Below are 23,476 nucleotides of genomic sequence, written 5' to 3'. Positions count from 1 at the left end.
ACCATGCCTTTGCCTATTCAACGCCTGCTGTCTATGTTTTTCTCTCAGGTCCCTATGATACACGAACTCCGACCCACGCAGACAGTCCATTAATCCAGTCCCTCTGGCGCCGGGGCATCAATACCCCGCGCAGCCGGTCTCCGCTGCTGCTGCTGAGGCGCACCGCCAGGGGCGCCTCCACTGAACAGTCCGCTCATCATGTCCATCAAGGGATTGCTCTTACGGGGTTGGGTAATCCCAAAGTACATCTCGCCGATCATCTGGAGCGCATCCGCCCACGACTCGGCCTCATTGATCTGGGTTGCGTACTTGGAGATGAGGCCCTTGAACAGCTCGGGGGCTGAGCGTTGGACGGCCATGAGCAGGAAGCCGAGGAAGTTGAGGAGCGGAAGGCTAGGGAAGACGCGGATGTCGCCGCTGATGCCCGAGACGTCCTGGACGCCCAAGTTGGGGTTCTCGGTACTCAGCGTGCTAGTGAAGAGGCGGTAGCATGTGTTGGCGGCGCGGACGTTGCCGATGAGCAGGTAGGGCAGGACGGCACGGCCGGCGAACAAGCCAGCCTGGTGCGGCTCGCCCTCTTTGTACCACTTGTATTCCATCTTGGTCAAGACCTCGGGAGAGTCCTTGGTTCCCAATATCAGGTGCTTTTCCGCCTCGTATGTGTCGTGCTCTTCAGCGTAAAGCGATCCCGCAACGTGGTGCAGCTCCGAGTCACCAGCCGGGAACTCGCCAAACTTGGCAGACCAGCTATCCCAAGCCCTCGTCAGCACAGCGTCTACCCCAACCCTTCCTTCAATGACTTACCCAATCATCTCCCCAATAAACTTCTTGCGCGTAGGTTCCTCGGAGTCAAACAGGCGTAGACAGGTCAGCAGCCGGCCCTTGGCGGCGGCGTCGGGCTTGAGCTCGGCCTGGCGGTAGACGTCGACGAGCATGATGCAGAGGTCGCCGCCGCTACCGCCCTGTCCGGCGCGGAGCAGCGGCTGGGCGACACTGGCGAGTATGTCGATTGCGGCAGGCCAGTTGGAGGTCTTGATATAGCGGGAGGCGGCGACGCGGGTCTGCTGCTGGGCTTCGTAGTAGTCGCCTTCCGTGATCTTGCTCTGCAGCCGGGCGACGATGCGGTCGACCTTGTTAGCCATGATAGGCGAGTCGGGAGTTCGGTAGGAGGGTCGGAGATTGTAAGCGCGGTAGGTTGAGAGGTACGAGGTAAGGTGAAGAGGAACGGCCGGGGTACGTGTTGAGAAGCGAGAGCCGCGATGATGAGTTGGAGCTGGTGAGTGTTGCTTGGAGGGGTTGGACTTGCCAGTTCCACTGAATTCCCCAGCTCTGGATTACCCCACACAAGTGTGGCTGCATGCGACATTGTGGGTCTACCTTCATATTTTTGGATTTCCGGGTGCTCTGCCAATTCGTACAGTCGTGCGTCCAACAGCCTCCGTGGTTTAATGGTAAAATGCGGGCTTCCCATGCCTGAGCTTCGGGTTCGATTCCCGGCGGTCGCAAGCGTTCCTTTTTTGAAGAATGCGACGACATATCTTTTTGCATCTATCTCTCACGCTCCGTTCTTGAATGGGGCATCTGGGAGGTGTGGTGGACACGCGAAGAGAGTTGCGGCGAGACCCGTAGTGGGGTTGCGATGGTGCACGAGGCCCAAGCTTTCGACACCACGTGATAAGAGCGTACCGCAACCTCAGCGTTAGTCATCACGGTTCAACCGAATTGCACCCACTGCAACATGAAGAGGCCGCCTCAAGTCATATAGGCTGTCTGAAACAGACTCATTGCGAGCATAACTCTTCGAATAAAAGAAAGATCTTTTCAATCCGATACCGACCCTCGCTAATAGATGTGCGACGGTTGCATCAGCGGATACCCATCATCTACCTTGGTTGCGTGTTGGAAGTTGCTGCATCTCGAGCTCAGCACAGCCCACAAGGACCAAATACATGCCTTTCTAACATTGCCGCAACAATGAAACCTTAGGTGCGTAGCAATTGTAAACTAAATGAATGTTATTGACCTAAGATTTTATGTTCGCCATCACGATGAAAGCATTAAAGGACTAGATAGCAGGCTGAAAAGTGCCGCGTTGGAAAGTGGCTCCGTACGCCATTACGAAGGGAGGAGTCAGTATCACACAATACTGAAAAAAGTGATTATTAAATAAGAGTATTACTATTCGCGCACAAGCCGATTACTGTTTACATATATCACTTTATTCCTTAATTCTACCGATAATTATATATTATCCTAAATGAAGAAGTTGAGGATATAAATCTTCAGAGGACCAATTCTTAGTATTTATCTTTTATAATAATAATTATTTATTTAAACTTATTAGCCTCAAGTTACTTAGAACGGCAAGGATTTAACCCCTAATATGCCACATATAGTAGGCAGCTTAGTCCAGCTGATGTTTTCGTGAAGGAGTATATATTGGTGTCCAAATTGCAAAACTCTCAATGAATGTTCATGATCTGTATCCATTGCGATATTTTTCTCTCATATAAGTCAGACAATGAGGTGGATTCCCAATTTCAACGCATATATGCTTTCATCTAGGTTGTCTAAGTAATCCAATGTATCGCTGTGAATGTCTACCTTACATCCAAACAGCACAGATAAAAAAACCCTAGACCTGCCCTGTCGGTAGGTTTCGAGATGTCGACTCCTTAAGAACATCATCCTCTGGAAAGGACCCTGAAGTTCTTGAAGGGATTTCGGTAAAGGTTTCATCCAAGGTGCACACCGTCTCTGCAACTTGTTCATCAACTTTAGGCGCCTTGATTTGCCTCCTGATCCAAGCAAAGAGATATCCTAATTCTTTTCTTTGCGTGAGAAATGCCCAAAGAAGGAACACCAATGCAGTGCATGGGAGCGTAAACGCCCAGTACGCCCAGAAAGTATCTTGCACTACAGGCTTGGCATTCCAATTTAGCGATGGAAATGCAAAGAGAGTGGCGAAGAATGTGGCTGGCAAGAAGGCCATGGTCATGATGGCGACAGATTTCATTGACGAGCTGTCGAGAGAAGTCGCCCTTGCCAGCTTGATGCTGGCGACGGCATTATCCCGAGTCATCTTCTGGGTAATCTGCTAGAGAGTCAGCATAGATTTTCAGCCGTGCTTCAGGACAGAACTTGCAGCCATTTGTAAATCTTTAGCTCTTGCCAGGATGTAGTTGAATTTGATCTTCATTACATCCAGTTTGCTCTGGATAAGTTGTATACCGCCCAAAACCGACGCAGAATTATTCTCGTTAGACTCAATGGTAAGACCTTGAATTGGTTTAGAGCCCTGATTGAGTTGAAACTTCGTCAATGAGTCCATAGCTAGCATCTATTGCCGAGTTTTGTGAATGCTCTTTTCAATTTTGACAAGCAATGCGCTTATTTGCCGTGACATTGTGGAGAATTCGTAGGGCTCCATTTCAGCTTCGGAGTCGATGCGCGAAGCCGTAAATCTCTCGATAGTCTTAAATGCCAGAGAGTATTCTCGAAATTTGCTATATATGTCTATTACCGCTTGGGTGGCTCCGGAAAGAGGCAGGAAAAGTGAGTGTAAGACGAGATCCAGGTTCGACTCCATGGTAGTTACGAAACCTTGAAATATCCGGCGCTTCGGATCTGGAGTCCTGTAGAAGCCGATTGCTCTTGCGAAATGGCCGCCCTGGTCGTACGACCAGATAAGCTTGAAGGTGGCACATTTCATATAATAACTTGCAGGTCTACTCGGGGCGTCTCCCTGCAGGCAGTGGAAGCCCGTCATACTTGAAGCGACCATACCAAGCCCGCAGGCATCGATGTGAAAGATTTGTTAGAGCATTTGGCAGTCCGTCTGGCTAGTGTGAAAGATGTGCTGATCAAGAGACCGATGAAAAAAGATCTTGACAAGAATGAAGGACACGTTAGTGTTGGTAATCCGTTCGATTTCTTCGAGGGTTGCGGTATGCTGAACCAGCTCGTTATCAAGTCCCCGGATAGACTCAACGGTGATTATCTAGTATTGTAGAGGACAGTCGCGGAAGACTTGTTCCTGGAAATCTTCCAGGGCGAACTTTCGAAGCGCATTCATACGGGAAGCTGTTGAACGAAGAATATGCAAAAGCTATCGCAGACTTAAGTAGGAATTGGCGAAAAGCATGGAGAGAGAATAAAAGAATTACTCCCTCACTTTGTAGGTTGAAAAAGGGCATCAGCTGAGGCAGTTGCTTCCGAAAAGGGCTTGATTTGTGGCGTTGTGTCCGGTGCCTAGAAAGAGGTTTGATAGGTTGATTTCATTTGATGATGGGCGTATGGATGGTTCGCACAGGCAATCTCCAGATTCCTCAAAACATATTGGGCATCACTAGACCTATCAGCGTCCCCGTTAGGCATGCTCACAGCTTAGATTCGCACAGCCACGGTTCTGGAATCTTCATTCATAAGCGCTTGCTACCTGAAATACATCGTCTGGTATAGATCTCACATCCACTCTGCCTTACCCCTCCCACATAAACTCCTGCTTCACACGAGGAATCAGCGGCCGGAGAGCCATGCCGTAATCTCCGCCGTTCGGTGTCCTTAGTAACGTGTGGATGTGGAACTTGGCGGGCTCCTTGTTTGCCAAGAAGACGCCCGAGTGATGGTCAAACTCGATGATGACCACGGGACTCTGGATGCGGTAGTAAAAGGGATCCTCGTTGCCGAATTCGCCAATCCAGCACCAGTAAGTCTCGTGGAACCAGCTACGGATTTGGTCCAGACGGAGCTGGAGGGCTTTTTCGGGAAGATAGAGGAGGAACTCTTTGCAGATGCCAAGGATAAGATCCTGTTGCGCAGCGGTCATCTCGGAGACGAGAACGCCCTCGTAAGGAACGACTCGGTTGTCGCGGTAGGCGCCGCAGAGGTGACGTTGGTCATCGTGGTTCCATCGACCCCAGGGCATAGCCGGGTCTTTCATGAGCTTGTAGATCTGGGACTTCGCCTGCTTCTCGGCTGGGAGATCCTGCATGAGCTGGAGACCGAGGGCCTCTTCTCTGTGGAGGATGCGCGTACCCTTGTAGGGGCCGTCGTCAATCAAGTTCGGCTCAGCGCCAGTGAACCAAGGTGATATAACGATTTGTGACTTGTAAAGGAGAATGTTGAGGCAGAGGTGGTGGCCGTAGAAGGAGAAGCCCCAGGGCGTCTCGGTTGAGGGTTCGCCGAAGAGGACGAAGTTGTACGAGTGCTCATTCATGATGCTGGGGACTTTGCAGAGCTCGCCCAGGAAGCCATTGACGCGCATGGCGCCAAGAGCCTTCTGGTAACCCTCGGGTGAGAGAGTCAGTTCCAGGACCTTGAACACAGCGGTTCTCTGTTCGTCGCTGATCTCGTCGAGGCGAATGCCCTTATCACTCAAGAGAAACTCGGGATTAGACCAAGTGCGCCATTCGGGCGAGTCAATGTGGTAGCAAGTCTTTTCGCGCTGTCCGTGGTCGAGGAGCTTAAGAAGGGCCTCGGTGGCCTGGACAATGGTTGCGGTAGGGACACCATCATCGTGTAAGTCAAAGAGATCGGGTCGGACCTTGCCTAGGAAGAGGGTTAGTTGTATTCGAACCTCGACAGCGACTTATACGAAGAGGTAGACATGCCGTTATTGGTGATGCCCTTGTAGGGCTCCTTCAGCAGGTCTCGCCAGTGGAGGAAGAGGCCGTGAAGCCACGGGGGTTGGCCGCCCTCCTTGAATTCCTTGGCATATTCATAAGGGTCCTGCTTCGCCATGCTGGTGAAGCGAGGGATGCTGAGGTCGGGAAGATGCTGGCGGAATGCGCTGGGCGCGGCGGAGGATTGAGACGCCATGGCTGCGAGATTGGCCGTTGCTGTTGCTGGCGACGATGTTGCGATTCAAACAGGAAGCAGTGAGCTCAAGAATCAAGCAAGCTCGAGCTCAATTGAGCAGTAGGAAATTATGGCAGAATGAGGTGAGATTTATGGCGGGCGTCTACGTCGAGTCGCTCAAGAACCGGGCGCTCGGCGGCGTTGGATCCGACGATGATGGTACGATGGAGGGAGTACGTAGCTCGTAGGTTGCGCCCGATGGTCCGGCTCGATCCCCAGGAAATGTAGCAGCCTTGACAAGAGTAACAATATGCAAGACAGATGGTTGTCTCGGCGCAAAGAATCGTCCCAATTGAGGATTGGATTCCCGGTCAGAAGCCGTATTTCCTCTCCAGTTGCCGAAGCTCATCGCCGGGACTCCTTGGAGGGGCTGCTTACAGGGCCACGCCGCTAAAAGTCCCCCGCACTCCGCCCCGCTTCCCGCTGGCGTCGGCCTCGTCTCCGCCGAAGCCGGGCAGTCGGATTACGCAGCGCCCACTAAGCTTCAACACCACATTCGTTTTATCCCCGTTTCATTTGCACCGGAATTCCCGTCTTCTGCAACAACTCCCAGCTTCCGGCTTCTCACGCAAGGTCTAGACTCTATCTAGACTTTACCCCACGAGACACTTCTTCCGAGGACCGGCATCTTTCTCGTTGCTACGTCGACGTCACGGGGTTGGCCTCGTCTCGCAGCTCCCACATCCCAACGTGGACTAGACCTAGGACTTTACCCGGCATTGATTCTCGGAGACCGAGACAGCTTTGTCCGTTGTGCGCTTCTCATTGTCATCACTTAGACTCTGCATCCGGATCTCTAGAAACTCCAACATTCAACTCTTCCATCATGGCTTCAGCAACCCTCCAGCGTATGTCCATGCCCACTCGCCCGCTGTAGCAACATCTCGCTGCTGTAGTGTGGGATCTCGTCTGATTAACTAACACTTGCCAACAGGCCTCGTGCGCTTCGTCCCCAAGTCAAACCCCTCCAAGATCCTCATCGGCCAGCCTGCCGACAAGGATGTCGATGTTGGCGCTGCCATGCGCAAGGGCCTCGAAGTTGCCGTCAATGTCTTCTCCGGCTCCTCCGTTCTGTCTCCTGGAAACGACACTGGCTCGACCGAGACCATTGGCCGAGTCCTCTCGCCCCTGGCTCAAAGCGAGGTTGGCACCATTCGATGTATCGGCCTAAATGTGAGTGTCATCCAACCGCAGTCTGCGAATGATTGTGTGTGAAACAGAGTGCTAACGCGGCCGCTTCTAGTATAAGCAGCATGCCATCGAGGTCAAGATGGACATCCCAACCATTCCCACAGTTTTCATGTAAGCAACTTACTGAATGAGCGGCCAGATCCATCTCTGACGCACCCTCCAGGAAGCCAAACACTTCCCTCGGTGACCCTTGGCCCGCCCCCACGATCCTACCGAAGCTTACTCAGGTCGATGACTGCGGAGACTACGAGTCCGAGCTGGCGGTTGTCATCGGAAAGACGGCCAAGAATGTCAGCGAGGCTGATGCCTTAGACTATGTCCTGGGATACACTGCGTGCAACGACGTCTCAAGCCGTACTTCTCAACTCAACCAGTCTCAGTGGTCCTTCTCTAAGGGCTTCGATGGAGCGTGCCCCATTGGTATGTGCTCTCCTAAATCTACCGTATACCTTTCTCTGAGGATGCCATCTAAATCCCCCTAACTAGGACCGACTCTCGCTCTCAAGTCTCTGGTCCCTGACCCGTCAAAGTTGTGGATGAGGGGCCTCAAGAATGGTACCGTCCTCCAAGACTGCGGCATTGAGTAAGCGCTTTTTCTCCCACCTCTACCATCAGATGTCTCTAACTCTCCAACTCTAGTGACTTGATCTTCAGCGTCCCCAAGCTTGTTAGCTTCCTGTCTCAGAGCACTACTCTGCCTGCCGGAACCGTTATCATCACAGGAACTCCTGCTGGTGTAGGATTGGGTCGGAAACCCAAGGAGACTCTTCGCGATGGCGATGAATTCGCAGTTGAGATTTTGCCCCATATCGGAACCCTCGTCAATGTGTTTGAGAATGAAAAGTAAAGTAATTGATCTGCATTAGGTGGAGAGGCTACATATATAGATCTCACAATGTACATCTACAAATACACATAGACCATTGCAATCCAAAAGCAATACCGTTAGATGTACTGAGTACTCGCAGTGTGTATTCTAGATTGAGAGGGACGTTGTAAAATGAGACAATTCATAATGTCAGCTGCGGTACTTGTATATGCTTTGTTGGAGTTTATCTAGTCATCAGCACCATATTTCATAAACTCCCTAGGGTTAATCATTCACTGCATTGCACTGCGTGGTGAAGGACATCATTGGTATGCGAAGTGGGATCTATTGTCTAGCCTCGTCCAAACCGGCGCCCATATGGCGGTCAATTTTATATTTTTATTTCTGGTATCTTAAACAATTTCCTAATTAACCCAGCAGCTTGGGGACCTCCTCAACCAGGTATTCCACGATCGCGTCAGGGCCCTTCTCAACCTGCAGTCCCGTGGGAATGGCGTGTGTCTTGATATCCGGCACGACCGATTTCGCTGTCGCAAAGATGGTGCTGGCCTCCTCGGGAGTCCACATCGAGGCGCAGAACTGTGGTCTCATTAGTCGAAGGGAATCTTTCTTGTCTGCCAGGAAGAAGTTACAATGACGTTGGGCTTGTGTTCGGTCACCTTAGGGAGGACCTCGGCCATGTCTGTAGTTAATTGGTGTCAGCGACTGCACATTGAGTAAACAGTAGGTTGCGACTTACTCTCACAGTTGGCGACATACTCGATGTCATATCGGTCCTTGAGTGCCTCCATCATACGGCCGATCAGTCGCTTCGCCCGCTCGGGGGCGGTGTTGACGGTAACGAGTCTCCAGGGGCCGCTTCGGACAGACATGATGAGCGATTTGTTATGGTGGTTGTCTACACTTCAATCGGTGAGGGATGTAAACAAAACAAGGGATCAATTGTCACTGGATTTTTGGGGTTTGTTTGTAGTTCGGCGAAGCTCGGGGTTCGCTAAGAGATCGCACCGCGGCACGATCAAGTCAGAAATGCGGGGGAATAGTGGCCGGCTCTATCTCCGGAATTCCCGCAACATCCATCTCCACCATAGCCCGGCTTCGGAGATGGTGGATCATTATCAAGTGGGCTGTGGTAATGGGGCAGTTCGGATATCCCGAGCTCCAACTGATGGCGAGCGACGAATCGGATGCTGTTTGCCCGGTGATTGAAGATGGATGGCATGCGGCGACGCCTCAAACCTCCCATGGATTCGGTACGGTTTTGGGGTAGCCATCTGCTCACCGTTTTCAGATTGAACGGGAATGGCAATCATGGCACACCTGGTACTGGGCTGTTAGATGGACGGGGTTGACACTCATCAAAGCCAATGCTAGAATCGACCAGGTCTAAATTTACATTGTAATTGTCGGATTCAAGAGGGCCTTAGAACTACAGAAAACACATAAATTTCGCCATCTTCCATACTCCAAGAATCCCACCTTCTCCTTGCATCATCGAGGTCGAAATTTTTAATTTGTTTCGCATGACATTTGATGAAGGTTCTTCTGATTGCCTTCTCCCGGAGACTAGATGCAGTGGGTGACCGAACAGCCGGATACCCTCCGTCTGGAGAAGCGGGTTTGGAGGGATACCCAGCAGAGACACCTGAGATGCAGATGTCGAACTTCCTGATGATGAACGAGAGTGGCACTGTGGTGTCCTGAAAGCGGGCTGGCGAGAACGCTCGGGTGAATCAAAATTAAGAGATGGCTGGGGTGAATGTTCTTGAGGTCTTTGGTTCTCAAGATCAAATGTGCCCATGCTTCTATTTGCACAAAAGATCATATACTCTAAGGTGAAATGTAATTAATGTGTATTTTATTATTATTGTTCTCTTTAACCAGTACCGATTATCTAGAATATCTACTATATCTAGAGTGGAAATATAATTGTTGACAATACACTTAAAAAAATAACTAAAAATAATATTTATATAGCCTTTAGGTTTGGTCTTTATTCTACAATAATTGTCTTTATCAAACTAGACTTATTAATACAGATAGGCCTAAAGCTTAGGGATCTGGATGTACACCCCAATCCACGAGATACCTCATTTCAATCCACATCGTGCCAGCATATCCGTCTCTGCGATCCAGATACGGATGCCCTTTCCCCGGAAATAGAGGATGAATGTCGTCAAGTGAATGGCAACATTGACGCTGGCAATCACCATGAAGACAGTGAGCATCCCGTTGGCGTCAATCCAATCATTAATCACCCACGTCCAGACCCACGCCATGAGCGACTTGAGTGACGCTACTGTAACCATGAGCTCGACAGAGAGCTGTCAAAATGTTAGTATTAAGTTCAGGAGCGTATCAATGGAATTCGGACCACATACCTCTCGGTGACAATCCAGCGCATAACTCATTGACAACGAAACCCCCACCTGTGCACCAGCACTGAGAACTCCATAGCCAACCACAGGGCCAGCCCAATGCGTATTGTAATGATACGTCAAGCCCGACATGAGTGCACCCAGGAATGTCAAAATGGTGGCGAGAATGCAGACAGGGAGTCTCATTTCAGGCTCTCGGATACCTTCGTTTTTCTTGGTGAAGTAGTTGGCGATGGAGTCGGACAGAGATCCGCAAAGCCAAGATCCAATCAGTGAGCCTACGAATGGTGATAGAAAGACGAGACCCTGAGCCTGAGAGTCGAAGCCGTATTGTCCAGCGAACAGTTGAGCAACCGTCGCCCCAAGGATGACGTTCCAGCCAAGGGACGCACCGTAAACAAGGCACGCCCAGAGCACAGTAGGATACGTAACGAGGATGAAGGGTCGCAGGAAGGCGTTCCTCAGACTCACATCAGGATCTGGCTTTTCCCACAAGGCAAGATTGCGAAGAAACCCTCGCTTGGGGGGGCCTTGAGGAGCGCTCTCGATGCGTTCACCGCACCCTTCCTTGTTGTTATCACGGGAATTCTCAATCCTCTCCACTCCCACCTTTTCATCATCCACCTCAGTTCCGGCGGGGTACGATTGAGGTCGAGGTCCAGTGTACTTGGTTTCAGGCATGAAAAAGAACATGGAGATGCAGCTGAGGCAAATGAACATGGCCACGATGTAGAAAGCCCAATCCATTCCGTAACGTTGGATGATGAGGGCCGAAAACTGCAGTGCCGGAACTATTAGAAAGCTGCCTGAAAATGCAGACGGGGATTTAGGGCATTCATACCAACGGCCCAAGCTCGTTGCCACCAAGGACTGAGAGTCCATAGAATGACACCTTCTCTCCGCGATTGTGCAGGAAGAAGATGTCTGTGATTGTGGTAGGGACGATAGATTCGATGGGTGCTTCAAATAAGCCCAAAAACGCCCTGCCGGTGATGAATGAAACATATGTGGCGTTCGATGCAAGTCCAAGCCAAACGCAAGCAATGCCCATGAGAACGTATGAAAACATGTAGACCGGGCGACGGCCAAACTTGAGAGCCAGGGGCCTAAGGACGAAGGCATTGTTAGTCTAAGACATAAGTCAATCACCAGTGACGAAGACTTACATCCAGAAGATATTACCAACTCCCTGACAGATTAACGTGGCACCGTTTGCATACGTTAGCTTTTGTAGACTCTCGCCAAAGGTCTCGGCAAGCGGGAGCATGCCGGCAGCCATGATAGGGCCGGTCACACTGCCCATGAAAGCGTATGCAACGCCGTTGAGAAAAGTGCCCCATTTCTTAACCGTTGACCACCGGAGCGGATCGTTTGGGTCTAAGAGGGAGGGCTGAGGGACGAGTAGGATATGTGTGTCGCCTTGTGGAATGAACTGGAGGCCGGCCGTTGCCTTGCTAGCATTGCCATCGTCGAAAAGCAGCTCAGTTCCTGGGGCTCGTCGCAGAACAACCGAAGAGATGTCCTCGGTTGCAGTGGAATCTTGATGCCTTGCCATGTTGGACGTTGTGGTAACAGCAGGAGACCTGGAGAAGGATGGCGGAGACTCAGGGAGACATAGCTCTTCTACTCCCGGCCTCGAGGACTGTCTTATATGATAGAAGAAACCTTGTAGGGAAGCCTCGCAACAGGGTTCCCCACACTCCGGATGAGGGTACTGTGCTAGCCTCTAAGTCTGGGGTAAGCTTGGGGATGTGGGGAGCTTTCTGCAGCTCGCAGTGAAAGCTCGTCTATGTAGCAAGATAGAAGGACAATAACTGACATTTGGCGGGACATCTCCAATCACGCAGTGCCTAAACGACGCTCTCTGGTAGAGCACAGTCGGTGGCGGTCGCTAGCATCAATAGCTCCGTTCCTTAACCCCAACTCTGGGTCTAGATCCCCAATGAGCCAATCGGTATCGCTGGATCGGAAGCATACCGACGGTGAAGCCAACCGCCGGGATCATCGTTTACCGTCGGATTCTAGCTGATTGCGGAGTGGTACAGAAGTGTCTAGCCACGCACCGACGGATCCCAATGACACAGACAACGCCGCTTACATCTACATGCAATAACAGAGAACACAATTTCACATTGAAGAGCTTGAGCCCGAAACCCCGAAAGCCCAAGGTGACAATAGGTTATGCCGAAACTTAATGTAGAACATCCGAACCTCCAGGCTCATAGCCTTACCCTATACAGTACCATATTACAAAATCTGGCCATGACAACGAAGTGCTAGATTATACAGGATACAGTCACGTATGACTTGAATGAATTTTACGACTATGTTGTAATTGATCAACTCTTTTAATGAATTAAAATAAATTGTTATTATAAGACTAAGAAAGAGGTGTTGTTGTAAGACTAAAAAACGATGACGAGAAAACCAAGAAATAATCACTAAGAATTAGTCTTGTATAAATTTTATTTCCTAAATTGCTACATCAGGATAAAGACAATTATCAGTAGGATTGAGGATGTAGCTATCTGTGAAAATGCTAGTAGATGTGTGCGATATAACAACACTAAATAGAAATGGTGGTCGCGCCGCTTATGCTATCTGCTCGCTTTACGGCCTTGTGCAATACGACACATTCGGCAAACACGTATCCCATATGCTAATACTGCCCTCAACCCGAACCTGACTGGGTGCTAAGAATACCCTGGACTTCTAATACAAACCCATAACCTTATTTTTAAGCCCATAATACTTACACATTTCCAGCATCCGACCAGGCAGTCCAGTCTTCAAAATTGAGAAAATTGAAGACAAGATTCGTGTCTACTAGGCTTGCAAACGGATCTCCTTCGTAGAGATCAACCCCCCCCCCTGATCCATCTCCAGGTGGATCTGGAGGAGCATTGGCGAGATAACTCAGCAAGGCGGCATCGCTATAAATGTCGGCACTGGAGTCTTGTTCTGGTTGGCTGCCTCGGTCGCGATGTGATTTAGCGATGGCCAAGACCTCTTTTACGATCTCAGTACATCGACGAGCCACCGCTAGTCGTTTCATCGATGAAAATATTTCAAGGCTCTTCTCTATGTCTTGTATGATGCTTTCCGCCGTTGTTGGGCTGATATTTGATAGGATGACATACAGGAGCACCATGGATGCATCGAGCACATACGTGCAATTGTACCACCTGTTTGTAATTAACAATCGCGGTTAGCTATTTCTCCACTGACATAAACGGATCAAGATATTACAAACCAAGTGCGGAAATACGGGCGATACAGGTAGGTCGTATGAACAAATCGAATAGTCTCACTCGCCGCCTCAACGCAAGACTGAGTATGCATGGTAAATTGCTCGCGATGCGACTCAGCCGTGGCCGAGATTAAAAATGGTCTGTGTAAAAGTATTCTTGCGTTTAAAAACCCTACGTATTGTTAGCACGTCCCTATACTCTCTCTCTTGAAAGGTCTGCTCACGCAACTTCAGCACAATCTTCTGCTTCGTTATCAACTCTGCCTCATCCAACGACGAATTTTCCAAATTAAGAGGGGCGCGCAACTGAGATTTCCAGGCTGAGAGACGTTCGTCCAAAATAAAGGACCTATTGGATCTCTGGAACAAGGTTGCGTCTTCATCAGGTCGACAAGCATTGGCGGATACGTCTACCAAGATTTCTGCGAGCTCAACCATGCAATTGATGAGATACAAGGACGGCCCGGGTGACCCCTACGGGTTCTATTAGCACATCTGTTTCGACTTGAGGAGTAGCAACTCACCGATTCTCGCGGCAAGGGAATACGATAGTGCCCTGGCTCTCGCAGAAATGACTGTCGACTGGTAGATGAACACATTTCACTAGGTCAAGGTAAGCAAAGCCCCGTTAGATTGATTGATATCATACATCTCGTGTGAATAAAGGCCCCTAGAAATTTTAGTCTTGGCATATCTGAGATGTGACGGATCAAGGAACCCACCACCAGAAACGACTCTCTAAACTAGCCTCGGAATGGAGACTTGTGGGTATACCAGTTGCCAACGCAGTGCGAAGCGCCATGCCTGCGTACATGTAGCAGCTATGGGGCTTCAAAGCATTTTGACAAAACACTGACTGTGAAGAAATGAGTAAGGAGGGTGTTTGTATAGAGACTGGTGCACATACCATAAGGAAAAGAGTTTGAGCGGTCTCAAAGGAACTCGACTCAAATGTATCTTCAAGATGGAACTTGGCCCTCTCGAAGAATAACTGTGAGGCTCTGATTGGCACGTAGGTGTTTGGGCTAATCGACTTTCCATCTTGACGGCATATTTCGTCCAGAAACCCAGCAGCACCATCCCACATTACCAAGGCAGTTTCTCCTGCCGTTATTGAACCGATAGCTAGAACAATGTTGAAGAGCGCGAGGAACCGAGTTCGTGCTCGTACTCGAGGGGTTGGTGCCTCAGGAGGGATGGCTTCACCCATCCATACTTCCTTTTCGCACCGGCTGAGGAATGATGCCTGATCAAGGATTGGATGGATGCAATGAAGGTTCAAGAAATATAGGCGAGCGCATTCACGCTCGAGTTCGGTCCCAATTGACGACCTAGGCGCCACGGGGGTCTGACCAAACGTATCAACTGAGAGAGAGGCGTAGGAATGGCCACCGTGCGGAGGTCTAGGGATATCGGATGACTGGCCGATGCCTCTATTCTCTTGAGCCCCGGAGACTGAGTAATCGGAACTGTGAAGAAGATTGACAACGGAATCGTCTCCGGCTGCCTTCCCTGGGCCCCCATCTCCACCTCCAGGAGCTGATCTACGTGATCTTTGTCCTTTTGCTCGGGATTGAAGGCGAGACAGAAAATAAAAAGTCCCCGTATGACCGTAGAACTCGGATCCTTCCGTATGCTGGTTGATATCGCCAAGCCCTTCTGGTTCACGCTCTGCTGAATGACGGGCCTCTGAGCTCTGAGTTGCGGGTGTAATTGGCGAGAGTGGTGCCGGAGCCCCTTCCAAGCTGATTGGCGACGTTAACGGAGCTCTGCTTTCAGCCATAACCCTTGGAGGCTGAGTAACTGGTGGTTTCTCTGATGCAGGAACGGTATCTGTAGACCTGATCTGGTGGTCAGTTGCAAGCTCATACAAGACGTGTCTGGCTCTTACCGCGCCTTCTCAGCGGATCTAGACCCCCGGCGATAGTCCACATATACAACGGGTTGTCTTTCTTTGAATGAGCACTCGAAAGAGTGTTCTATATCATGAGTAAGTAGGGGAATGAAGTAGCAGGGGCATTAGCTACATAGGCGCGAGAGTAGATGGGACTTACGAACACAGCTGGAACATGGTAATTGCCCGTCGCACTGCAAAGTAAATTTTAGTTAGTTTGGAGAGTGAGGTTTGGATGGGATTTCGCACCTTGACTTTGCGAGTTCTACATGAGTCGCAGGCAACTGCTGCTCGGGGCCGTCGTCTCCGCTTGAGGTTCCCTGAGGACGGCTCCCCGGAATTGGACGTTTCGAACGATCGCAGGGACATGTTTGGCTTTGAACACGAGATATACAGCTATTGCCTAGGCGAATGTATCCCCGTGGTCGCAAGATTACGGGTGTGTCATGATGCTGTAGCGATGGGCGAGGTGCAAATGTGGAGCGGGGCTGGATACTTTGGTGGCGAGCTACAGCTGACGAGGGATGTGGCTGGTATCCATCTTGCTCCATCTTGGGCTAAATGAAGGGCGCCTCAACTCAAAGGGACTACGTGGACATGGGATGGGATGCTATTCATGAGATATTATTCTCCTTAGAAAGATTGTTCAGAGTCTTCTGTTATTGATGGCTTTTGCCATTGTCAGTTGGTGCGATCTTGTGCCTCACAGCTAAGATCCATGGAACACTCAATTCATAGCCCGCCATCAAAGCATCTAGGATTTGCTAGGGATGCATGATAGCACCGCTTGGTAATCCCATGACAAGCCTGGAGCCCCGTGAACATGTCATATACGTGACAGGGTCGTTGTCACATTCAAATTCCTTCAATAGACGAGCTGGGATGAGGTTGACAAGAACAAATCGGAATGCGTTCTTCGGAATACCCCAGCTTTTCCCTACGATGACTTCCCCAAGTATCTCCCGAGCGGACCAATCGGAAGCCGAGCTTCGGGAACTGCAACACCACGCTCGATGCGACTAATGGTGCCGATGAATCCTGGCACAGGAAGGAGAAGCTTCTGAGTCCTGCTGTGACGGTCCGCTCTCCGACTTTACTTGCCGATGCTGGCTGTAGGATATGGAGAGACGCACTGCCTCCGGCTTTCGGAAAGTGGAGACGCCGACCTTGGCCGATCTGGGCTCTGGAGTAGACCAACTTGGACATTGCATTAAGATCAATAATTAAAATAGACGGCGACGAAAACGATACTCCAGGATAGTTGACCAAATATTTAGACATTGTCACCGAGAGAAATTAGATAGGAACCCAGCCAAAGCCTTCGCCATGCCCGGCTTACTCGAGACCCCCTCTACAAACGGAGTCAACACTACCATCCATGTCCCGGTGCTGATTGTTGGCGGTGGTCCTGCGGGACTACTTTCAGCCTATATGCTGTCTAAGCTAGGAGGTAAGTCATAGAACTTACAGCTCTCTCGGTCCTATTGAAATTGACGAATTGACTATAGTGCAATCACTTCTGATCGAGAAGTATCCCGAACGCCTAGCCGCCCCCAAAGCCCACGCCCTCTGCCCTCGAAGCCTGGAAATATGTCGTCAATTCGGTCTCGACACGATGGAAATGCGCCGGCAAGGATCGCCGCGCGATGATGCGTACTGGGTGAACTTTGTCACCAATTTGAGCGGCGAGCGCATCGGTGTGCTACCCTACGAGCGGATGGACACCAAAGTCCTCGAAGCTACACCCGAGGTACGAAGAAAATCAGACTCCATTGAAGAAGGCTTGGACTTAACTCGGGCAGATGATCCATAATATTCCCCAGCCAGGCTTTGAGCAGTTCGTAGCTAAGGAGCTGGAGAATGATCCTAACGTCCAGATCCGCAAAGGCGTCGCCTTTGTGACTTGTGAACAGGTGAGGTCACTTGATAGACCCGTATCTAGCAGATTGTTCAATCTGATCTAATGGGATGGCAGCAAAAAGACAAAGTGACCACAACCGTTGAAGAGCGCGCGACAAAGACCCGATGGGAAATCACATCTCGGCACGTCATTGCCTGTGACGGCGCAAAGAGTCAGGTTCGCAAGGACTTGGGTATTGAAAGCGAAGGAGAGGATGGTTGTGAGTATTTACAATATGTATGACATCTTCGATCAATGACAACTGACCTTCGGCGAATAGACGAGACCATGATGACCATCCACTTCAACGCTGACTTGCGCCCCGTCGTCAAGGACCGAGTCGGCATGCTCCACTGGATCACTGACCCAGCTTGCTCTGGTTTCATTATTGCATACGACTTGGGAGGAAATCATGTGCTAATTAGCAACTTTGACGTAGGTTGTCACAACCTCTTTTCGAGAGAGTAAACTAACGAAAAGCAGTCGAACAAGCATCCTGCAGAGACTTGGGACCAAAACCTCTGTCGAACTACTCTAAAGGCAGCCATTGGCCAAGACATCCCATTCAATGTTTTGAGTTACAGGCCGTGGCTCCTCAGCCGCAAAGTTGCAAAGCAGTACCGCGATCGCAACGTCTTCCTGTATGTCCACCTTGGAAACCGGAGCTCCATCAACTAACACTGCCGCAACAGAGTCGGCGACGCTGCGCACTCCTTCCCGCCTACTGGTGGCCTCGGTCTTAACTCTGGTATTGCAGACGCACACAACCTCGCTTACAAGATTGCTGCGGTACACCAGGGCTGGGCGGGTGATTCTATTCTTGATTCCTATGACGCGGATCGACGGCAGATTGCGCTCGTCAACTCTGCACAGAGCGTCAAGAACGGCAAGAAGATCTTCTCGTTCCTCAAGGCGCTTGGCACGGCAGGGATTGATGACGTCGAGAAAGCTCGGGAGAACTTGCACAAGTCGATCCATGATCCTGCCAAGCAGGACATGATTGCCCGAGAGGTGGAAGGCCAGAGAGAGCACTTTGACAATGTGAGATTTCTCCACCTCATTTTTGCATTCAGTAACTAAAAGCGAACCTAATAGCTCGAGATTCACATCGGATACGTCTATGGCAACAAGGAGACGCCCCCCAACGCCTCAAACTTCACCCCCAAGTTTGTGCCTGGCGCTCGTATCCCTCACGCCTGGATCAAGCCCATCGACGCCTCCATCACCGACGAGACACCTGCCCTGGACGTCTCATACGTCAAGGAGTTTACCGCAGGCGAGATCGCGGCCCGCCAGTACTCCACGCTGGATCTCTGCGGCATGGATGCTTTGACGCTGATTGCCTCGACTGCGGAGCCTTGGACACAAAAGGTCGACGAGTTGCAGGCGTCCCTGGCAACTCGCAATATCAAAGTCCAGCTTTGGGTGGCAGGCGTCGACTTCGAGTTTACTGGAGCCGAGCAGAAGGCCCTGTTTGAGAAGGATGGTGGCTTTGCGACTGGAGGAGCACTGCTTGTGCGGCCAGACCAGCATCTTCTCCAGTGCCCTAACACCGAGACAACGACTGAAGAGCTGCAGTCACTCGTTTTGGAGCACTTGGGTCTGTAATTCAAGAATGTTTCATCAAATGTGGTACGAGATAGGTAGCAGTGAATGTTCAAGGGTTCGTCTTATTACTCATGATATATGTCCAGTTATCAAGTCTTAAGTGACAATTATTCATACATACAATATAGACACCTGGACATCACGTACTCCAAAATGCATTCCCCGATTAGATCATAAACACAACGCCATCAGCCACAAGAACATCAATGCGACTGAGAAGACGTAAAGGGCAGTTCGTACGGTATATAAGCTGGCCCACTCTCACCTCACTTCTAATACCCGTACTGAGGATGCTTGCCAATACTTGTTCCCTTTGCTACAGGTCCACTGCTCAGTGCAACCAGGCATTACTCGAGGATCGCCTCCCCTTCTCGTACAGCCACTTGCTGTTCAGTCCAACACTCGTTCGCTTCCCTCCAGACGGGCTCGGTGAAGTAGGATCCGAGAACAAGTTGGCGGATGTGCTCCCGCTAAAGGGGCTGCCAGACCCGATTGATGATCGACGACCATTTCCAAAGCTATTGTTTCCAAAGCTATTGACACTCTTCTGGAAAAGGGGGCTGCCGAGAGGGGAGCCAGTGCTTCCCTGCACGATAGGGCTCCCCCGACCAGACAGAGGCGAGCTGTTGTAGCTTCCCCTGCTTCCCACAGATCCTGCTATCGAGGGCGTGCGCGAGTATCGAGGAGGGGTGCTGAACTTGGCATCGGGTGTGGGTGCCGCCGAGGCGGGAGGGAGACCGAGCAACTGGCGCTGGGCAGGAGTAAGAGCGATGTCGGAGAGGTCGTCCTGTGGCCGAACGAGAGGGAGGCATGCGATGCCAATGTTGAAGAAGGGTACTAGCTGGAGGATAAACCATGCCCAGCTCAGGTACCACCGAATGGACAGGGGGACACTGGAGAAGGTTAGCTAGGAGACTAGGTGAGACGGTAGGCTGAGCACTCACGCTTGAGAGCCAACGTTGAGCTTGGCGAGCACCTGTGTGGACCAAAGGCCGAGGAGGGCGACGATATTGTAGGCTATTTGCCTCACATTCTTCTCGGAGAAAGCGGTGGCATTGCGCCGACGGGTGATCTCATTGAGTCGCGGATGTCGCCATGTCCCAGGGCTGTCGGCGACGGGAGGGCTCTTCACCGGAGTCGACCGGATAGGAGTCGACATCTTGAAGGGCAGGCTCCGTTAGAGTGAGTCCAGAGGTTGAATTGCGCACGCGACAGTCGTGGTTGGCTGTGATTTGGGGTGTGTCGGATCACCACGCTCCGGTTAAGGTTGTCGAGGCGATTGGGAGTTCGACCGTAGCGGCGATGTCCAACGTTTTACGCGAAGGCGAAGTTGTACAAGTATCACTCTGCTAAATCTGCTGCGGGTTAGTAGTCACTGGGGGAGGCCGAAGCCGTGGGGAGGGCGGTTGCTCTCTTGGTCGTAGATTTGTTGACGTTGACGTTGCTGCTGGAGTGAAAGAGAAGCCCAGGCGACCTTGGGGAAAACACAAAGGCAAGCTAGGCGCTAGGGTGTCGGGTTGCAGCGAGCGACCAGGCACGGGCCAGCCAAGCCACACCTCCAGGAACTGAGGAACACAGAGGTCTGTGGCTCACCTGAATGCTGTTCATTGTGGGAGGATGCTTAGCTTTGTAGATACTGGCGAATATAGGGTTAGCTGAAGTAGTTTTTAAAATAAAATCGTTAGGATTCCAAAACCCGAGTTTCCACGTAATGAAGCTTGAAAATGGAATCTCTGGAGGCCGAATCACGAACCAGAGGAGAGGAACCGAGCCACACCAAGCCCTGCGTTGAGCCACTTTACCAGCCCAGCTACGGTTGTCAGCCACAGGGAACCAGGGGTAATCAAGTCCACTAAACTTCAGCGCATCTTTGACGCGCCTCAGCACTAACTTCCCACGAGCCGCTTTCTGGTGGGCGAGGCTCTCGCGCGCAGCTGTGGCATCTTCCTCATCTCAACCTTCGCATTCGCGCCAAAACCCTGCTCTCACCTCATCACAATCGGCCTCATCATCGGCACCCACGACACGAATCCCCTCACTATCGATTCGCTCCGTCCATCAATAGCCCAATAGCCAATAGCCTACTTGACCAATCTTCCTCGCGACATCGCCATGCGCCGTTAGCCCTGACGCACGTCGCCCAGCCGAGTTTCTCCTCCTCCCTCCCGCCCTCCATCGCCAACCAAACTCGTCCAAAACACCACCCATCATGGCTGCGTCCCCCAGCTCGGTCGGCGCAACCTCCGACATGGAACCCCCAAGCTCCCCCGTCCAAGCCGAGAGCAAGTCGTTTGTGTCTCGGGCCGTGACCGAGGATGACGACACGCAGATGGCCGATGCGACGCCCGACCCCGTCGAGAAGCCCGCCCGTGGCAAGGGAAAGGGGTCGCTGGCCAAAGAAGTGAGCGGCCAGCAGCAGATTGGCAAGATTCGACACCTGAAGAAGGAAGATGGAGAGCCCCTTTGGCGAGAGGACATCCAGTACGACTTTCTCAAGGCTGTCTTCGACAACGAAATGGTCGTCTTTACCAACTCCTACGACGACAAGATGGAGAAGCAAACATTTGCTGACCTCTACATCGATACCATGTCTCGCAGCACAAAGACTAGCAAGGTCCTTAGGGATAAGCTGTTGAGCGACAGAGAAGCTGCCAAGGGCATGGCCATGGTCTGCCTTTTGGTCAACATGGGCCGAATGAACACCACCCTCAATTGTGAGCAGACCCTCCCGCACCCTGCTCTATGTTGGCCATACTAACCGCTTCAGTCTTCCCCGAGATGCGAGCACAGCTCCGAACCTACCACGCCATCCCCTCTCTCCAGGCCCATCAAGACGCGCATGCCTACAAGCAACTACAAGACGCACCCCGTCTCAAGTCCATTCTCAAGGGTGGTGCTGAGGACCGCAATGAGCCCAATTCACTGGACAAGATCAAGGGCGAAGATGTTCCCCGCACAAACCCCGTCAATCTCATCTTCGTCATGTGCAACACGGCCCAGAAGATTGCCGAGCTACATTTCCCTCGCCACCGCGAGTTCCATGATCTCATCATGAAGACGCAGTACTCCAGCAAGTCTCGAGCAAATGCCTTCCTTTGGCTCATGTGGTTCTACCTCGAGTCCGACTTCACCGAAGAGGGGTGTGAGGAGAACCCCTTTGGTCCGGGTGTAGACTACGGCCTCGACGTTGCGAACCAGGGCGTGCCTGCCCTGGAAGAGATGACGGAGGAGGAAAAGGCCAAGGAGAATGTGGACACTACTGAGGAGGTTGAATTTGGCCGAGCCAAGCAGAAGACACGAGCCAAGATTCTGGAGATGGATCAAGCGTATCTCAATGAGCGAGAGACGAAGCGCGGCAAGATCCGCCCATCCTTTGCTGATGAGGGGCCCGCCATTCTTCCTCGGATTAGGCCTTCAAAGCATGAGTCTGATATGGACAGCACCCGATCTACCCCTCCCCCAAGAGCGCTTGGTCGAGGTCTAGGCTCTGCACGGAGAGGCGCTCCCCTCAAGTACCAAATCTTTGAAGGCTCTTCGCCAGCACACCACGCAGGAGGTGAGGGCGTGGTCGCAAGAAAGCCTCGACCTCCAACCGCTCATCAATTGGCTGTTGAGCGAAACCGGAGCCAGAGAGTTGAGTATATTCTGGACCGTGGTCTCCGCAGGCAGCACCACAAGAGCCGAAAAGCTCGACGACAGGATGGTGCCATCTTCAGAGCATACCGTCGACTTGAGGCTCAGACAGACCCCTTTGAGGACAGCGATGAGGAGGGTGCCATTCCGCAAAACCTCTCATTCCTTGGTGACAAGGCCCCTGGGCTTTTCCGAGAGAGGGGACTTGGTGGGCTCTGCCTACTTACGAACGAAGACGATGACTATGGTGAGGAAGTTAGCTCATACGCGTCTGCTTTGAGACGGACAACCCGACGCCTGTCCCGCTGGGGCGCCAGCTCCGTCGAGCTTGGTGTCGTCCCCCCGATTAAGCGACCCAAGAAGAAGACGGAAGAGGACAAGGACGACGGTGCGGACCAAGATGATGATGAGAAGACTAATGGCCAACTCAATGGCGATGTCGATGGCGATGGCGATATGGATGGCGACATGACAGTCGGCGACATGACGCTGGGCGACATGACAGTCGGAGATGTCACAATGGGTGACATGACAATGGACGATGCTGAGATGGAGGACCAGACCATGCTCCACGATGACGAAGATAGGGGAGACGATGATCTCGACGACCCCGACCGGACGGAGGTTATGGGCGACTCTGACATTGACTGAAGGCCATTACCGACGACTTGTCACAGGGACAGTCTGTAAATCTAGGTAGGGTAGCGCACGGGAGGGAAGGCGGTCTCAATGGCGATGTAAAATGGTGATCGCACAGGATCGGGGGACTTGAGGAGTTTTTCTTTTTTGGCCTTTATTTGCTCTTTTATCTTGCTTGCGTGCTTGGCGCAGCCTGTAATGTGCGAGGCGTTGAGATGTACGAGAACTATTCGGGACTTGGCGTTGCTTTTCTCAAGGCCGCCAGAGGGATACAGAAAGAAGACCAAAAATACAG

The 23,476-nt window shown here is 51.5% G+C and overlaps 11 protein-coding genes and 1 pseudogene across 12 annotated transcripts; 4 read left to right on the top strand and 8 right to left on the bottom strand.

Annotated features, from left to right (window-relative positions):
- Positions 1-89: 89 nt before the first annotated feature.
- BGZ61DRAFT_344685 (uncharacterized protein) lies at positions 90-1,142 on the bottom strand (the record flags this gene model as incomplete). The annotated part of the gene is made up of 2 exons (XM_046239725.1): positions 90-747; positions 805-1,142. The coding sequence occupies 2 exons, from the start codon at positions 1,140-1,142 to the stop codon at positions 90-92; spliced, it is 996 nt and encodes a 331-aa protein (XP_046108271.1).
- A 292-nt stretch (positions 1,143-1,434) lies between these two features.
- BGZ61DRAFT_t70 lies at positions 1,435-1,505 on the top strand (annotated as a pseudogene). The gene has a single exon. The product of its transcript is annotated as a tRNA-OTHER (tRNA).
- A 1,129-nt stretch (positions 1,506-2,634) lies between these two features.
- On the bottom strand, positions 2,635-3,082 carry BGZ61DRAFT_585310 (uncharacterized protein; the record flags this gene model as incomplete). The annotated part of the gene is made up of 1 exon (XM_046256396.1): positions 2,635-3,082. One exon carries the CDS (start codon positions 3,080-3,082, stop codon positions 2,636-2,638), a length of 447 nt encoding a protein of 148 aa, XP_046108270.1.
- A 71-nt stretch (positions 3,083-3,153) lies between these two features.
- Positions 3,154-3,632, bottom strand: BGZ61DRAFT_444649 (uncharacterized protein). Its single transcript, XM_046244988.1, has one exon. The coding sequence runs from the start codon at positions 3,587-3,589 to the stop codon at positions 3,341-3,343; it is 249 nt and encodes an 82-aa protein (XP_046108269.1). The 5' UTR covers positions 3,590-3,632; the 3' UTR covers positions 3,154-3,340.
- A 710-nt stretch (positions 3,633-4,342) lies between these two features.
- On the bottom strand, positions 4,343-6,213 carry BGZ61DRAFT_585309 (uncharacterized protein). The gene is made up of 2 exons (XM_046256395.1): positions 5,613-6,213; positions 4,343-5,550 (listed from the first exon to the last, which is right to left on the bottom strand). The coding sequence occupies exons 1-2, from the start codon at positions 5,818-5,820 to the stop codon at positions 4,481-4,483; spliced, it is 1,278 nt and encodes a 425-aa protein (XP_046108268.1). The 5' UTR covers positions 5,821-6,213; the 3' UTR covers positions 4,343-4,480.
- A 140-nt stretch (positions 6,214-6,353) lies between these two features.
- BGZ61DRAFT_413582 (uncharacterized protein) lies at positions 6,354-8,153 on the top strand. Its single transcript, XM_046243310.1, has 6 exons — positions 6,354-6,707; positions 6,794-7,032; positions 7,103-7,161; positions 7,214-7,470; positions 7,537-7,633; positions 7,690-8,153. Exons 1-6 carry the CDS (start codon positions 6,686-6,688, stop codon positions 7,895-7,897), a joined length of 882 nt encoding a protein of 293 aa, XP_046108267.1. The 5' UTR covers positions 6,354-6,685; the 3' UTR covers positions 7,898-8,153.
- Positions 8,154-8,184: 31 nt separating this feature from the next.
- BGZ61DRAFT_444645 (uncharacterized protein) lies at positions 8,185-8,916 on the bottom strand. Its single transcript, XM_046244987.1, has 3 exons — positions 8,619-8,916; positions 8,512-8,561; positions 8,185-8,458 (listed from the first exon to the last, which is right to left on the bottom strand). Exons 1-3 carry the CDS (start codon positions 8,749-8,751, stop codon positions 8,288-8,290), a joined length of 354 nt encoding a protein of 117 aa, XP_046108266.1. The 5' UTR covers positions 8,752-8,916; the 3' UTR covers positions 8,185-8,287.
- A 1,053-nt stretch (positions 8,917-9,969) lies between these two features.
- On the bottom strand, positions 9,970-11,812 carry BGZ61DRAFT_474156 (major facilitator superfamily domain-containing protein; the record flags this gene model as incomplete). Its single annotated transcript, XM_046248547.1, has 4 exons — positions 9,970-10,203; positions 10,261-11,034; positions 11,099-11,363; positions 11,424-11,812. The coding sequence occupies 4 exons, from the start codon at positions 11,810-11,812 to the stop codon at positions 9,970-9,972; spliced, it is 1,662 nt and encodes a 553-aa protein (XP_046108265.1).
- A 942-nt stretch (positions 11,813-12,754) lies between these two features.
- Positions 12,755-15,882, bottom strand: BGZ61DRAFT_444643 (uncharacterized protein). The gene is made up of 10 exons (XM_046244986.1): positions 15,651-15,882; positions 15,562-15,595; positions 15,399-15,486; positions 14,415-15,348; positions 14,230-14,363; positions 14,157-14,177; positions 14,032-14,110; positions 13,732-13,981; positions 13,511-13,679; positions 12,755-13,442 (listed from the first exon to the last, which is right to left on the bottom strand). The coding sequence occupies exons 1-10, from the start codon at positions 15,768-15,770 to the stop codon at positions 13,010-13,012; spliced, it is 2,262 nt and encodes a 753-aa protein (XP_046108264.1). The 5' UTR covers positions 15,771-15,882; the 3' UTR covers positions 12,755-13,009.
- Positions 15,883-16,727: 845 nt separating this feature from the next.
- Positions 16,728-18,909, top strand: BGZ61DRAFT_585305 (FAD binding domain-containing protein; the record flags this gene model as incomplete). The annotated part of the gene is made up of 8 exons (XM_046256394.1): positions 16,728-16,851; positions 16,910-17,151; positions 17,204-17,314; positions 17,377-17,521; positions 17,582-17,736; positions 17,785-17,942; positions 17,994-18,342; positions 18,397-18,909. 8 exons carry the CDS (start codon positions 16,728-16,730, stop codon positions 18,907-18,909), a joined length of 1,797 nt encoding a protein of 598 aa, XP_046108263.1.
- A 331-nt stretch (positions 18,910-19,240) lies between these two features.
- Positions 19,241-20,068, bottom strand: BGZ61DRAFT_528758 (nuclear pore complex component-domain-containing protein; the record flags this gene model as incomplete). The annotated part of the gene is made up of 2 exons (XM_046253302.1): positions 19,241-19,802; positions 19,854-20,068. 2 exons carry the CDS (start codon positions 20,066-20,068, stop codon positions 19,241-19,243), a joined length of 777 nt encoding a protein of 258 aa, XP_046108262.1.
- Positions 20,069-21,118: 1,050 nt separating this feature from the next.
- Positions 21,119-23,193, top strand: BGZ61DRAFT_343929 (uncharacterized protein; the record flags this gene model as incomplete). Its single annotated transcript, XM_046239648.1, has 2 exons — positions 21,119-21,623; positions 21,677-23,193. 2 exons carry the CDS (start codon positions 21,119-21,121, stop codon positions 23,191-23,193), a joined length of 2,022 nt encoding a protein of 673 aa, XP_046108261.1.
- Positions 23,194-23,476: the final 283 nt, after the last annotated feature.

This window comes from Ilyonectria robusta (genome assembly GCF_021365365.1).
Source record: "Ilyonectria robusta strain PMI_751 chromosome Unknown BGZ61scaffold_4, whole genome shotgun sequence".
Lineage (NCBI taxonomy): Eukaryota > Fungi > Ascomycota > Sordariomycetes > Hypocreales > Nectriaceae > Ilyonectria > Ilyonectria robusta.
Note: the sequence above shows the minus strand (reverse complement) of the source record. Positions and strands in the feature narration are given on the sequence as shown.

Bases quoted from the DNA above. Each gene is read 5' to 3' on its own strand.
- BGZ61DRAFT_444643 (XM_046244986.1), bottom strand. From the start codon at position 15,770: ATGTCCCTGCGATCGTTCGAAACGTCCAATTCCGGGGAGCCGTCCTCA. The intron at 15,596-15,650 runs GTGCGAAATCCC...TTTACTTTGCAG, and splicing joins GTAGAACTCGCAAAGTCAAG to TGCGACGGGCAATTACCATG. The intron at 13,680-13,731 runs GTGAGCAGACCT...AACAATACGTAG, and splicing joins GAAGATTGTGCTGAAGTTGC to GGTTTTTAAACGCAAGAATA.
- BGZ61DRAFT_413582 (XM_046243310.1), top strand. From the start codon at position 6,686: ATGGCTTCAGCAACCCTCCAGC. The intron at 7,033-7,102 runs GTGAGTGTCATC...GGCCGCTTCTAG, and splicing joins TTCGATGTATCGGCCTAAAT to TATAAGCAGCATGCCATCGA. The intron at 7,162-7,213 runs GTAAGCAACTTA...CGCACCCTCCAG, and splicing joins ACCATTCCCACAGTTTTCAT to GAAGCCAAACACTTCCCTCG.
- BGZ61DRAFT_444649 (XM_046244988.1), bottom strand. From the start codon at position 3,589: ATGGAGTCGAACCTGGATCTCGTCTTACACTCACTTTTCCTGCCTCTT.
- BGZ61DRAFT_444645 (XM_046244987.1), bottom strand. From the start codon at position 8,751: ATGTCTGTCCGAAGCGGCCCCTGGAGACTCGTTACCGTCAACACCGCC. The intron at 8,562-8,618 runs GTAAGTCGCAAC...AATTAACTACAG, and splicing joins GTATGTCGCCAACTGTGAGA to ACATGGCCGAGGTCCTCCCT. The intron at 8,459-8,511 runs GTAACTTCTTCC...ATGAGACCACAG, and splicing joins AACACAAGCCCAACGTCATT to TTCTGCGCCTCGATGTGGAC.
- BGZ61DRAFT_585309 (XM_046256395.1), bottom strand. From the start codon at position 5,820: ATGGCGTCTCAATCCTCCGCCGCGCCCAGCGCATTCCGCCAGCATCTT. The intron at 5,551-5,612 runs GCATGTCTACCT...CCCTCTTCCTAG, and splicing joins CAAGGGCATCACCAATAACG to GCAAGGTCCGACCCGATCTC.